Source organism: Chenopodium quinoa, unplaced genomic scaffold (assembly GCF_001683475.1).
Source record: "Chenopodium quinoa cultivar QQ74 unplaced genomic scaffold, ASM168347v1, whole genome shotgun sequence".
Taxonomy (NCBI): Eukaryota; Viridiplantae; Streptophyta; class Magnoliopsida; order Caryophyllales; family Amaranthaceae; genus Chenopodium; species Chenopodium quinoa.
The window spans coordinates 9,178,382-9,194,107 of NW_018742418.1; the positions used below are offsets into that span (position 1 = coordinate 9,178,382).

A 15,726-nucleotide genomic window follows, 5' to 3' on the forward strand; every position below is an offset into this window, starting at 1 on the left:
CCGACGGAATATTCTGTCGGAAATAATAAAATAAAAACAGGAATTAATTTCTGACAGAAATTAATTTCGTCGGAAACAATAAACAACAAAACCCCAGTTTTACTTTCTGATTCTCTTTCGTGAAAAAAATCAGAAACAGAAAGAGAAAGAGGAAGAGAGTGAAAGAGGAAGAGAGAAAAAGAGGAACAACGAGAAAGGGAGAAACAGAAAGAGAAAGAGGAAGCGGCGACCACCATCGATCCGCTGCAACTACGCCGCCGTGAAAAGCCGATTGGTAAGTGTAGTTAATTTTTTTTTTTAATTTAATTTTTTTGGGAAACCCTAACTATCACCACCATGTCAACAGCCATCACCGGTCTTTCACCACAACCACCGGCCGTTGACCACCGTCCCCTTGTGACTCCAAGGCCGCCGCTCGGTAAATAGCTTTGCCCTTTTTTTGGTTAAAAACCGACCTCAAGCATGCGACCAGAACCACCACCAGCCGTTCTGCGACCGAAATCACTACCAGCCTCCCGCCGTTCTATAGCCATGGTAAGTCTTTTCCCTTTTTTTTATTTTTAAAATAAAAACTGACAGCATAAACCCTAATTAAGTTTTTAATCTTAATTATTTGTAGGATTTGCATGTTTACTTGGTTTGATTGTAAATAACAAGTACATATCTACAGGTTAGCCCAATATAACCCCTAAAATTATTAGTTTAGTTTATACTTGGCATGTTAGTGACTAATTATATTTAGATATATGTTAGTTTGTTATTGTTTTTAGTGTAGTGTATTCAAGTTGTTGTATTTATGTTTAAATATGTTGAAATATTTGAAATGAATGTGTTGTATTATGATATGTTAGTTTAATTTAGTTTAGTTTTTAATTGTTATATTATGATATGTTAGTTTAATTTGGTTTAGTTTAATATAATAATGTATGTTAGTTTAGTTTAGTTTAATATAGTGTATGTTATTTTATTTAGTTTAATATTTTTGTTTGATATAATGTTTAATATAATATTTACTAATTGTATAATATATTTGTTTAGTTTAGTTTAATTATGATATATTTGTTTAGTATAATGCATGTGTCCTTTACTTTATATATTTTGTAAATGAATCATTTGCATAATCATATGCCTAGATACCCGTTCAAGGCATACACATTAGGAGTATGTCTTGAATAGTCCCCGGTTGGGACTGTCCTTGTACGCTTATTCTCACTTAGGTGGTGAATGTATGCCTTGTTATTGATTCTAGGGAATATCCTGCCTTCTCATTTCTCTACAATGTTCTCTGGGTACATGTTTAGGTGTGTTTATTCGCCTACATCGTGTACTTAGAGAACTGTAAGGAAATGCTGGCGGATTTTCCATAGAATTGAAAACCTGGCTTACATTCACTAGTGAGATTAAACGTACAAGGATGGGTTAGGTTGGAGTGATAAGGACCCTTTGGAAGCATTTCAAATCTCATTTGCATTTCCATAACACTGTGATGGATAATCAATAGGAAATACGCTTTGTGACTAATGTGATTATACATATGCGTGAGTTGTGTAGAAGTTGTGATCATGAAACGAACAGAACGTAGTTGTATGTATGAAAAGAAGGTTGGGCAAAGTATTAATCCAGAGTTCGTGAAAGGGGTTGATGAATTCATTGAGTACGTCAAAGATCATCCCGAGAGTAATTACCCGAATAAAGTTAGGTGTCCATGTTTTAAATGTAAGAACAAACAGCTTTGGGATGCGGAAACGGTTAAAATTCACCTGTATCGCAAGGGTTTTTTATCCAATTACTATGAGTGGATGTGTCATGGGGAAGGGTTTCCAGGAGTTCCTGAACAGCGCTCCAATGACTATCGTGAAATGGTTCTCGATGCTTTTGGTCATACTGAAGATCAAGGGCATTCCGAGCAGGCTAGTGTTTCATCAGAGGAGGAGCCTAATGCATAAGCTAAGCATTTTTTGGATTTTTTGAAGGCTTCTGAAAGACCATTATACGAAGGGAGTTCAATGTCTGTGTTAGAGATGGCTGCTAGAATTACTAGTCTAAAGTGCGAGTATAATTTGCCCCACAGATGTGTTGATGGGTTTGCTTCTTTGCTCAGTGAAGCGGTTCCTAACAACAACCATATGGCCGACACATTCTAAGATTTCATTTGCTAAGAAATGAAGAAAATGGGCAAAGTAGAACTCATTTAGGTCATATATAGATGAATTTGGTTGAAAACGATTCCTAAAACTTAGGGAGTTGGTTTTTTTGGTGATTTCAAGCCATGGAGGCCTAAAACCACCTATTATGACATGTTTTGAGAAAGAAAGAGTTCATTTGCTAAGAAATGAAAAAAATGGGCAAAGTAGAAGTCATTTAGGTCATATATAGATGAATTTGGTTGAAAATGGTTCCTAGAACTTAGTTACTTGGTTTTTTTTTTTTTTTTTTTTTTTTTTTTTTTTTGTGATTTCAAGTCATAGATACCATAAAACTACCTATAATTACATGTTTTGAGAACGAAAGAGTTCATTTGCTAAGAAATGAAGAAAATGGGCAAAGTAGAAGCCATCTAGGGCGTATATGGATGAATTTCGTTGCAAATGGTTCCTAGAACTTAGTTACTTGGTTTTTTTTTGTGATTTCAAGTCATAGATACCTAAAACTACCTATAATTGACATGTTTGGAGAAAGAAAGAGTTTATTTGCTAAGAAATGAAGAAAATGGGCAAAGTAGAAGTCATCTAGGCCGTATATGGATGAATTTCGTTGAAAATGGTTCCTAGAACTTAGTTACTTGGTTTTTTTTTGGTGATTTCAAGTCATAGATACCTAAAACTACCTATAATTGACATGTTTTGAGAAATAAAGAGTTCATTTGCTAAGAAATGAAGAAAATGGGCAAAGTAGAAGTCATCTAGGCCGTATATGGATGAATTTTGTTGAAAATGGCTCCTAGAACTTAGTTACTTGGTTTTTTTTTTGTGATTTAAAGTCATAGATACCTACAACCACATATAATTGACATGTTTTGAGAAAGAAAGATTTCATTTGCTAAAAAATGAAGAAAATGGGCAAAGTAGAAGTCATCTAGGCCGTATATGGATGAATTTGGTTGAAAATGGTTCCTAGAACTTAGTTACTTGGTTTTTTTTTTTTTTTTGTGTTGTGAAGTCATGGATACCTATAACTACATATAATTGACATGTTTTGAGAAAGAAAGAGTTCATTTGCTAAGAAATGAAGAAAATGGGCAAAGTAGAAGTCACCTAAGCCATATTTGGTTTAATTTTGATGAAAATCCGTATATGGATGAATTTGGTTGAAAATGGTTCCTAGAACTTAGTTACTTGGTTTTTTTTTTTTTTGTGTTGTGAAGTCATGGATACCTATAACTACATATAATTGACATGTTTTGAGAAAGAAAGAGTTCATTTGCTAAGAAATGAAGAAAATGGGCAAAGTAGAAGTCACCTAAGCCATATTTGGTTTAATTTTGATGAAAATAGTTCCTAGAACTTAGTTACTTGGTTTTTGTTTGTAATTTCAAGTCATAGAAACCAAAAACTACCTATAATTGACATGTTTTGAGAAAGAAAGAGTTCATTTGCTAAGAAATGAAGATAATGGGCAAAGTAGAAGTCATTTATGCCTTACTTCGTTCTATTTTGTTCATAAACCTTATTTTAACTTAGATCTGTGTGTTCTTTTTCATATGTATATCATGTAGGACGAATACCAGAAGAAAGTTGAAGAAGCAAGCTCTCGAGGGATTCGGAAGAGTCCGAATGAGTTGTACTGGGAAACTGTGGGTGGCCGCAACAAGAAGGGTCGTGTGAAGGGACTTGGCCAAAGTACAGAGCTGTACTATGGCAACAGGTTGGGTCGAGTTTCCTCGTCTTCATAGCAGTACACGCCTTCCATTATTTCCCAGATGCAGGAGCAGGTGGAGCAGAGGGTGCTGGAAATCCGGAGTCAACCAGAAGACGAGATGGAAGCTCGATTTGAAGCCTGAATGGCCGCAATAGAGAGGACAAACCAGGAGAGGTGAGATGAGATGATGCGTCAATTCCCCGGCAACGACACATGTTCTACCATTCAACCTCATCCTCGAGACCCCAGGGATGACGACCCGAGTAGTGGCGGTGCAGGGCAGGGTACTCCGGCTGTAGCTTAGCATTTGTATATGTATAAAGTACATGTACTTTGATTTGGATTATTTGTATGGTTGTACACAATGTATAAAATATTTTATATATATATATGTAAATATTTTTGTAATTAAATCATGAATTCAAATTTATCTTGAATTAGGTGCAAGAGGTATAGGTTTTGAATGGTGGTAAACCCAAATAAAATTGATAAATTAGGTAAATTAGCAGGACAATTTTTGACGGAATTTGTGATGATAATTTCCGTCGGAAAAGGTAGGTAGCGATAGAAAAAAATTCCGTCGAAAATTGGCGACGGAAAAATTTCGTCGAAAACTCCTCGTATTCCAACGGAATATTCCGTCGTAGGCTATATCTCTTCCAATGGAATTTCCGTTGGAACCTACCATCTTCTGACGAAATATTCCATCGTAAACCTCTCCCCTACCGACGGAATTTTCCGTCGGAAGAGATATATTCCGACAGAATATATTTCGTCGAAAATTTGCGACGGACTCTCAAATCAAGTCAAACATAGCTCCAACAGAAGTAAATTTGTCTGAAAGTCCGTCGGAACATCCTTTTCCGACGGGAAATCCCTCGGAAAAAGCGAAATTCCTACAAAATGTTTCGCGACAGAACCTTCCGACGGAATTTTCAATGATTACGACGAATTTTTTCCGTCGAAATTAAGTTGTTTTCTTATAGTATTATTTCTGTCTCATCCTCTATGAAGTCACCAATATCTGCCTCATCATCATCTTCTTCACTGCTAGATTGTATGTAATCATCATCTTCACTATCACCATCACTACCAGACTCATCAGACCTCTCCTCACTTACATGAACAGTTGTTGCTATGTTCCTTTTTTATCTCCTTAAAGTAATACTTTCCCCCTCAGCATTACCCTTTTTTGAAGCATTCTTTTTTGACCTACATCCCTTAAGTCTTGATCTACCTCCCTTTTGTTGCTGCTGTAGATGGTGGAGGTTGGGGTTGAGATAAAACTGGTGTTGTCTGTGGTTCAGGAGAAACTGGTGGTGAGACTGGTGTTAGTTCAGCAAAAGGTTGGGATGTTTGTGATTAAGGGGAGGGTTGGGATGTTTGTGGACAGGGAGAAGGTTGGAATGTTTGTGGTTGAGGGGAAGGTTAGGATGTTTGTGGTTGAGGAGAAGGTTGGGATCTTTGAGTTGACCTTTTTTTTGGTGTGCTTTTCCTTTTCCTAGGAGTCATTTTCTTCCTAGAACATATGGTTTTGGGCTGGTTCATAGGAGAAGTTGGTTGAGAGTGTTTAGGTGGAGTTGAGGCCTGAGTACTTTGTTCAGCCTCAGGCTGAGATGCCCCAGGGAAAACCTCATCAGCTACTGGAGTGTCAAACACGATTACATACTCAATATTTGAGTCATCATCGTTAACAATAGGAACCTCAACTGCAACTTTAAAACGTCGCTGTTCCATAAGCTCCCTCTCAGCATCCTCTTCTTCAGCCATCCTCTGGGCCTTTTCCTGATCCATTCTCTCCTTCTCAGCCATTGCCTTAACCTTTTTTTCCCAACTTGCTGCAACATCCTTAAACACCAAACTAGGACTATCCCTTTCCTCTAAGAACACTTCTATTGTTTCCCTACCCTCATACCAATCCCACATTTTCAGCATTTGACTATCCCCACATAACTCAAACTTTCTATTAGTTCTAGGTGGCAGTACAGATAAACTAAAGTATTTAGGGAGGATCATATTTTTCTTGACATGAACTCATACAAGTCCATTAGATTAGTTCTGTCAGTATCCTCAATCATCACATCAAAGCCTTGATCTTTGTAATGGACATTAAGCCACACTGTACTCATCCAATGAACAACAAAATGACATAATACTTTACTGAACATCAACAGACATCAGTCATATCAACAAACACATACCAAGACAAATATCCTGATCAACTCGCAAAATTTCATTTCTAGGACTCAAATACTGTGAAAAACACAAACCCTAACACACCAATACACACATTGCCAGATGCATACCCACAAATGAGGTTTTGAACATGATTTTTAACAATAGTTCACAAAGGTCAATTCAAATAAACACATTACACTGATCATTTGAGAAAACCCTAACCCTAACTCAATTTTTGCAAAAAAAACCAGAACCAATACGCGAAATGAAGATCGATAGAGAGATTATTACCTTGCGTGCTATCTCCAAGGCCTCAAAAAAAATTTCAGCACTCGCGATTTCCTTCTACTTCTTCCACTACTTGTGACCGCTTTTTGGTTCGCCCAGAATCAACAACAGCTAAAGCTTCAATCTTGTTGCGAGGGACGTTCAGTGGTTACAGTACGCTTCTTCCTTGTTCATAGATTTGAAGGTTTGAATGATGTTGAAACCTCGAAGAACAGGGGAGAGGTTAAGGAAGAACAAGGTTGATGAAGAACATTAATACTTGAAAATTGAGGAACCAGAGAGTCAGTGTGCTTTATGGCGCCATTAAACACATTAAAGGGCAAAATGATATTTTCGCAGTAACGACCAACTAATTTCCAGACCTCATTAATGGCACGGGGTGTCAATGTGCTATTTGTCAGTGGCATTTGGTGATCGAATTTTGAAAAGGTTGATGGCATTTGGTGAATTTTGTAATTGCTCAGTAACATTTGTTGAAATAGCCGAAAGTTAAATTTTTATTTCACCTTAGACCTTTTTGGTTGGGAGGAATTGGGAGGAAAAGAAAGGAAAGGAAAAATATAGATTCCAAGGAAATGGAAGGAAAGCTCCCTTTACAAAATCTTCCCTTTCCATTCCTCCTAAAATTGGAGGAATTTGGGAGGAAAGAAAGAAATTAAATCTATTAAACTTAAAATTAGTTTTCCCTTCCCTTTCTTTCCTTTACTAATGTCATACCAAACAATAGATTCCTCTCAATTCCCTTCTTTTACTAATATCAAACCAAACATTGGATGATATAGTTTATTTTCTTTCCTTTCCCTTCTCTTCCTTTCTTTTCCCTTCCTTTCCTTTCCCTTTCTTTCCTTTACTAATATTGAACCAAACAAAGCTTTAGTATTCATGTTATACCCTCGACACTTAGATATAAATATGATATTTAGACACTTCCTATTTAGTTCAAAATCATGTAATCTTTTCACAAAATAGCCGAGTCAAACATTTGGACACATACTTGTGTCGGACATGGATATCCGAGTCCATGTAACATAGAAGTTAAATTTGATAGCTCTTGAATTGTTTCATACGAATACGAGGGAGGAATGGTATGATTGGAAGATAGACACAATTTTTTTTCCTTTTTTTTTTTTTGTGGGAGATTGCTCCTAAAAATTTGTTTCGATGAAAATTGGGAGGTGTTTGATACTCTTTTATTATATAAATGGTGGTACCTGTGGCTTGGTTACTCCTACCCGATGGCTTCGGCAGGGAGATCCTCTCTCCTTGTACTTATATATTCTGGTTGTAGATGCTTTTTCAAGTTTATTGCATGAAGGTTCGAGAGATGGACATACACAGGACCAAAGCTAGCAAAAATGGTCATGTTATATATTTCTCACCATCTCCTTCTTTGCAGATGACCGATTACTCGTTGCAAAAGCCAAAAAGGAATGCTCCAAGATAGTTGAAATTCTCAGCATAAAAAGCCAGAAGTCTCTTTTAGCTTTTTTTTTTTTTTTTTTTTTTTTTTTTTTTTGAAAATCGCCAGAAGTCTCTTTTAGCTAGCAAAAGGGTGTGTGTAATAAAAATAATAATAAAAAAAAAAAAACAGGAAATGTTAGAATTATTAACAATGTGACTAGATGATAATCACGGGAAATATTTGGGCTTACCAACCATCGTTGAAAGGTTAAAAGGGAAAGTTTTCATGGCTCTAAAATATAGAATTCAGAAAAAACTAAAAGAGAGAGTATAAATTTTTGACCCCAACAAGGAAAGAGATTCTTCTCGAGTTAGTTATTCAGGTTATTTTCACCTACATCCTGAGAGTATGTTACCTCTTGGAAGAAGGGAAATTTGAATGTGGTGAGGGATCTTAATGTTTAGGAAAAGATGGAGTAGGATATGGAGCTCATTTACAGACACTGTTAATGAGTATGATATGAAACGTGTCCTTTCAATACCTCTAGCGCTCATGGATGGACAATACTCGGTCAAAACGGCCTATATGTTAAGCAAGCCTCGTAATCCAGACGATTTCCACAAAGGATGGGTTAAACTTTAGAATTTTGAAGTAACTTATTAGAAGGCCTGTCATTTACTGCGAAGAATATGCATGGGCATACACTCCAATTCGCTCGTATTTGAAGTATCGTCATATATCAGAGATTAAGGAGCCAAAATATCTTAGTATACTTTTCATATGGAATGTATCTCGTGCATTAGCGCAGATAAATTGTATTAATATCAAAAGGAAAGCATGTTATTGAGTTATATCTTTACTTTAGTAGTCCATACTCCGTAGGTAGTATTAAGGCCTTAACGGGGTGTTTGACACGTGGAAATGAGAATTTGATGAATATATAGTGGAAGTGAGAATGGGAATTGGTAAGTGGAAATTTATCAAATATTCTCAATCTCTTGTTTGGCATATAAGTGGGAATAAAATTAGGATTAAATGCCCAATTTTCTATTATATCCTTGTTTTAAATCTCAAAATTTGATATGCATTATAAAATTAAGGACAATTATGTCTTTTACTTAGCTAGAGAATTCCCACTATTTTATTATTTACTCCCCCTAGATAATAAAATGGTGGGAATAGAGGGTAAATTACCCCAAACTTATTTTCACTCCCTTATCTAATTACCATCAAACAAACATGGGTTTATGGAGACTTGGGATTAATAATTAATAATCATATTTCCACCTCATAACCCCACATACCAAACACCCCCTAAATGTTAATCAACATAAATAATTTTTTAAGACTATTTTTAACAAGATCCACCTAAACCATGTCAATATGCCACTCAATTAAACAATCAATAATCAAGATTAGTTATGTTATTGTAAACGTTTATTATTGATAATTCTATTTATTATGCTTCTCAAACTAACTCTTGATAAATGACCTTTAACCAAATTAAACATTTTCAATCAAACAATACAATAAATAGAATATCCAATCTTCATAGCTAGCCGTCGAGCCAATAGTCCTGAACCGTACCATAATTTTCCGAGCTACGAACCATCCGATTCCTTTCCTACAGAGGATCTAGACTACATCCACAGACCCTGGTCAAGGACTCAAGGGTCATGCATAAACAAATTCGCAAATGGCAATTCCTTCCGACACTTTGCTTACCCCCTCACTGGAAATCGCAACACTTACAAAAACACGTGCTCTGTTCTTCTCTGTTTTTTCGGAACTATTACAGCATTACAATAACAAAAAACTCCTTTTTCTTCATTCAATTCCAAACCCCAACTCACGTTTTGCACAAATTCCACCCTTCTTCCTCCCCATCAGCTCAATCTTCACGTTCTCCATATTCTTCGTACTCTCACTTTCCCATGAATTCTAGGGTTTTGTCTCGTTTCCCAGATCTATAATTGTCTTAATTCTGCAAGCAATTCCTTTCTATTTTAAGATCCGATTATTTTAACTTATTACTGTATCTGGGTTTGATTTCGTTTTATAGTTGTTAGTTTCTGTAATTATTTTAAAAGGGGAGAAATGGAAGATTGTGATGGTAAAGTCAGGTTAGAGAGATTATCAATCGAAGGATCTAGAGATACCCAGATGGAAAATCCAATTGACTTGGGTACCCAATTGAATTATCAGTTTCGTTCAATGAGTGTTTTGCAGATTTTGAGAGAAACAGTGAGAATTCTGAGGTATAACTGTGGTGGATTTATGGGGATTGCAGCATTGTTAATTTGTCCTGTATCTGCTGTTCAGTTGTCAAATTTGTTAGTTGATCATACTATTGTGAGAAGATTGAGTATTAGGTTGTCATTGATTGCTAGAGCTAGTGGTTTACCTCTTAGTCCTGTTGTTAAGCAATCATGTCAAAAGTTTGCTGACTTAGCTGTTTCTACTGCTGTGTGCTTCTTTTTGTATGTCACATTGTCACTTGTATCGAAAGCGGCTGTTGTGTATTCGGTTGATTGTACTTACTCGAAGAAACAATTTGATGCCTCGAAGTTCTGTGTGATTGTTAGGAAGTTATGGAGGCGGGTTGTTGTGACTTATGTATGGGCTTGTATGATGATTGTTGGAGTTGTTACTCTGTTCATTGTTATTCTTGTTGCTGTTTGTAATGTGTTCTTGATATCTGGGTTTGTACCGGATTTAGTTGTCTACCCAGGCATGGTTTTTGGGCTTGTTTTCTCTGTGGTATTTGCAAATGTTATAATTCTTTGCAATGTTGCGGTTGTGATCTCGGTCTTGGAGGATGCTTCTGGACCTCAGGCATTATTGAGGTCTTTTGTTCTGATTAGAGGTCAGACTCAAGTGGGGCTTCTTATGTATTTGGTGTCGACAATAGGGATGGCATTTGTACAAGGATTGTTTGAGCACAGGGTGAAGACTTTGAGCTATGGAGATGGGTCATCTAGAATATGGGAAGGGCCACTTTTGGTGATCATGTATTCCTTTGTAGTGCTTATTGACTACATGATGACTGCAGTTTTCTACTTTAGCTGTCGGTCATATAGTTTGGAGGCTGCTAATGAAGAAGCTCAGTCACTTTTAGAAATGGCTACTGCAACCCCGAAAGCAAACCCTGTTGATAATGAGAATCAAGCTAATTGAATGGTTTGTTTTGACATAAGCCTCTTTTGAGATCCAAATGTAACCTATCTCGTGACCTAACGAAAAAGAAGGTGAAGTGAATTGAACTTCTGATAGTACATCTTGGGGAAAGGATGCTGTGACTCGTGTAGTAGAATGCCAGCGATGGTTTCGATTGTTGAGTATACAAATTTTGTAAGCCTGGCTTTCTGCCTCGGCACTATGTGACCTGTGAACAATGAACATAAAGGATGATGTGCATGAGGAATGATTTCTGCTGAAAATCGGTAACTAATGTTTTTCTAGGTTTAAGTTATACATCTTATTATTTTACATTCTGGGTATTTGGTAACTAGAATGTAGCTTTCCCCCAAGATCGATTTGGTATACATGTATGTTTTATTTGTCTCCATTGATAATGCAATAAAATCCTAGTTATCCCTGAAATAATGTTATTCGATGTGCTACATTCATAGTTTTATCTATGCTCAATTTTCTTGTAGCATGCTTCCTAGTTTTGTTTAAAGTTGACTCCAATCTAACATTAAGTGAATATGAGGGTTGCTGATCTCTTTATCATAAGCAGATATACCTCCTTGATCCAGGATTTATGATGGTTTCTCTTATTATACTTGTTACCTTAGCATCTGATTGTTCTGTGCTTGATCCTGTGAACGTAAACCATTAATGAACCACAGTGTTTTTCTTCATACTCTCGCTGCTTCCTAAAATTTTGCAATTTTACATGGTAAACTTATTACAGAATTTAGGCGTCTTCTTATGATGAATTGATAATGTTATGCACTATGGATTGACTATGCACATTGCACAAACAACTACAAAGCCAGCTTTGACAAAAATGATCTTATACTCCTATTGATTCGAAATGTTCTCTTAAGGTATTAGTCTCCTAAGACTTATCTTGATAGAAGTCTCAATAATTTATCGGGTGATAGGCTTACAATTCTAACTAGTAATATTTTTATGCTGATAGACTTATGTTGATAGACTTATATTGATAGTAGTCTCCAATGCTTTCTGGTCGACAGGCCTGTAGTACTAACTTGCAGTGATAGGTACAATATTGCTTTGGTCTCTGCCTCCTGCAGAAGACAGGTAATTTTTCCGAGAGGAAGTTAACTTCTTGTTTGAAAAGTTACTTTACGCAATATCCATTATCATCTACATCGGCTTCTGCATGCCAGTGGAAAATTATGTTCAATCCTTGCAGAGTTTTGCCTTAAGCAGACAAAGTACGAGTAAGATATTTTATTTTACCTTTGTTCCTTGCCCCTATGTCACAGATGCGGTTAGTACTTGTTCAAGTTCTTTGTTGTCTGCATCTTTTTTCTAATTATTGACTGGAGCATTATATTTATATTATATATATGGGGGTTGTTAGGTTGGCTAAGTAGTACAGTTTACCATATATGTAAACCATCCATTGGGAAGTAGGAAATCTTTGAGTTTGGTTGATAAAATGGGAACCACAGGAAGTGTAACTTTTTGGGAAATCTTACTTAGAGGAAGTTGCTTACGTAGTTCCAAGTAAAGTGGGATATCATCCCACATCAACTTGAAAATGATGCATGCTCATACTAGTGAGAGAGAAATAAAAAAAGGACAAAGGTTAATAATGGGAAATTATGGCTAATATGGTTTGGTTGTTGCTGTAATTTCATGAATAAATGCTGTTGGTTTTGGGTTGCTTTGAAGATGTTGTGGTGTTAAAAAGGGTTTAAAGGGTAATTTAAAATAATGGTAATCCTGTTGAGGTTATAGACTTATAGTCTTAGTGGTGTAAAACGGAGAAGGGAAAAAAGAAGATTGAATTTGTTCTATATCCAAATTCTTGGTCTAAACATAATCTTGCCATCTTTATTGGCAACGACTGTTCATTGTGTCTAGAATTAGTCCAATGTTCTGCTATAATGATTCATATCTGCGAATAGAAAGGTTTAACGTCAAAGGGAAGGGGAAGAGGGGCATCCTTTATTTTTATTGAAGGGGAAGGAGGAGATGAAAATTGATACGTAGTAAACTTTGTTAATAATGTTGACAGTTTTGCTTACAGAGATGAAGTCAAAAGTCGAAGCTAATGCTCGAACAATTTATGATGTACCTGTAAAAGTTATAAGTATAGGAATACTGTTAACAAAAAAGGTCCGCTTCAAGCCTAGGGGCTGGGGCAAACCACTTTTAGGCCGAAAAACGCATGCAAAACCCGCTTAAATCGGGATGATCCAGAGCATGCTATTGTACTGATCTGGCACGTAGAATCAGGCCCAAGAATTCTGTCCAAACCTGGATGATTTCAAGCCAGGCCAATTTTGATATGATAAGTTTCAGCTAAACTAAGGACTCTATCTGTTTTTATCCATAAAACTTAGATTTTGTGCTTAGATTGGGAAGGGGATGTTTTAGGCTTATCTTTGGCAGTAGGTGCTAACTTGATAGAAGATATAAAATTAATATACTTGAAATTGAATAATATTGTTATTAGGATTCTTTAGGCTTTAATTATACAAGTTGGTATTATGTGCTTACAAATTTTTATTGCAGTGAGTTTGTGATGATTTGAAGTCCATTTACAAGATTTAAATGACATGTTGAACGTATTATTCGTACGCGTTTAAGATTGGTTTTTGGGATTACAATACGCTTTGTTATGATATATTTGTGTAAATAAGATATATAATTGTGCATATATTTGTGTATATCCTTTGTTAGGAATTTTTGATAAGTTATATATATTGGTGGTTTATGGTAAATGAGCCGTTTAACAGGTTCCCATTTATCTGAAATCATCATGGAAACTACAATTACTGCTTATCATATTCATATACCAGAAGACATAATTCTCCAGATTCTACCAAATCTCCCCTCGAAATCCTTGCTGAGATTCCGAAGCGTTTGCAAGTCTTGGTACACTCCCATTACCCACAGCCATGAATTTCAGCTTTGTCACCTGAATTCAAATAACACTCATCCTCGTCGTTTGATTTGTTTTATACCTTGAAATATATTTCCACTAAATACCACAGATTGTTTCTGGGTTTTTGATGAATTCCTCACTTCTAAAGAGCCTTTACCATGCCATCTTCCTCTGGAAGATCGAGAACCTGGAAACTTCTGGAAAACGAAAATAATTGGATCATCCCATGGGGTGTCTTTTTCATCCCAACGGAGAATATTATGTGCCAGAAAGCAGATGGATGCAAGAGAAATACTTCATGTTTTTGTGGAACCCTTCTATTAGGAAATATAAGAGGGTGGACCATCCATTACAGGTCCCTTCAAGGGATAGATACAAAACGATGAGTATGTTGATGGGATTTGGATATGCCTCCAATGATCGTGATCACAAGATTATCGTAATCACCACAGATGAATACAACAAGGATCGTGTTTTCCTTTACTCTCTAAGGAAGAGTTCTTGGACTGAAATCAGACTCAGAGCAAAACTTAAATATTGGGGATGCCTTGTAACAGAAGATGACTCCGGGACTTATTTCAATGGAGCTTTTCACCAGGTAAGATTTTGTTGTTAATTACTCCGTATTTATTTTGGAACATTAATCTTCAATACAAAAAAAATAAATCGACTATTTCAAAATTCAATCTGCAAGGTATGATGTTTGAAAATCTATAGAAAGTGGCTCATACCAAATCTTTAGATACCAAATAAAATCTCTATATTTATAAAGTTTTACATTACGATTTTTTTCACATTGAATGGTACTAATTGTCCAACTTACAGGTGGCTTATACCAGTGAGAAAAGCAAGGCAGTAATACATTGGTCGGATAATTATCGTATAATGGTGTGCTTCCATGTCGACAGGCAGGAGTTGTACTACTTCGACCTAATACCAACGCAGATGCAACCATACAAAGGTCAAGGTCGGCGTTACCAACCCCTTGTTTACAAGAACATGCTCGCGATTTGTGACATAATGGGGTATGTGATTCTAAATGATCCTACTTATTCCTAAGCATAAGATTGTGGTGTAAGATGGCATACAGGAACACCAGTTCTTGGACTTTTTTGTTTGAAGTGCAGACACAGAAGGGTTGGTTGTTCCGCCAACTCCTCTATGGAGCATACTACGATGAAGACGATGACAATGAGGATTCATCGTTGTTAGCTAAAGATTTAGTATGGACGTCTGATCCTCATAATCAACAACTTAAGCCACTCCCTACAAAAACCGGTATTCTTAATCAATTAATTACATACGAGGAAAGCCTTATTCTTCTGTGATCATTTGCTAGTGATTTTTGTTTTGGATCTTGCTCTTTTCATCAATTTATTGTGGAATTTTTACTATAGTTTTTGCCATTATTATTTTCTTTTATTGCGATGACAATTTAGTTATGTACACGACAATTCTAATGAAAATGCGTACTTAAACCCTTTTCAGCAATTTTAATTGTTCTCCTTGTTAAATCTTTAGCTTTTAGTAGTTTGAGTGATCTCATTAGTCATCAAGGAAAGTACTTGGTATGCTTTATGAACCCGAGATGTGTAACAGTTGTTGACACTCATTAGTCATCAAGGAAAGTACTTGGTATGCTTTATGAACCCGAGATGTGTAACAGTTGTTGACATTACATATTTACATTCGTGCTTTGAAAACTAAGCAATATACAAAGTAAAATACTCCGTTATATTAAACCTTGTGTTTGACTGTTCAGTTGTGTTCACCGTATTTTTAATTATATCAAAAAAGATAAGTATGATAAAGTAAGTTTAGAATAAAAAGCTTTAAAGGGTTTATTCAATTTTGAAATTACCACTAAAATAACTTATACGAGTAATAAGTACATATTAGATAAGTTTTA

At 35.9% G+C, this 15,726-nt stretch overlaps 1 protein-coding gene across 1 annotated transcript; it reads left to right on the forward strand.

The window, feature by feature from the left end:
• Positions 1-9,264: 9,264 nt before the first annotated feature.
• Positions 9,265-15,211, forward strand: LOC110713181. The gene is made up of 2 exons (XM_021891646.1): positions 9,265-14,415; positions 14,643-15,211. The coding sequence occupies exon 1, from the start codon at positions 9,824-9,826 to the stop codon at positions 10,901-10,903; it is 1,080 nt and encodes a 359-aa protein (XP_021747338.1). The 5' UTR covers positions 9,265-9,823; the 3' UTR covers positions 10,904-14,415; positions 14,643-15,211.
• Positions 15,212-15,726: the final 515 nt, after the last annotated feature.

Excerpts from the sequence above, each read along its gene's own strand:
- LOC110713181 (XM_021891646.1), top strand. The coding sequence starts at position 9,824 with ATGGAAGATTGTGATGGTAAAGTCAGGTTAGAGAGATTATCAATCGAA.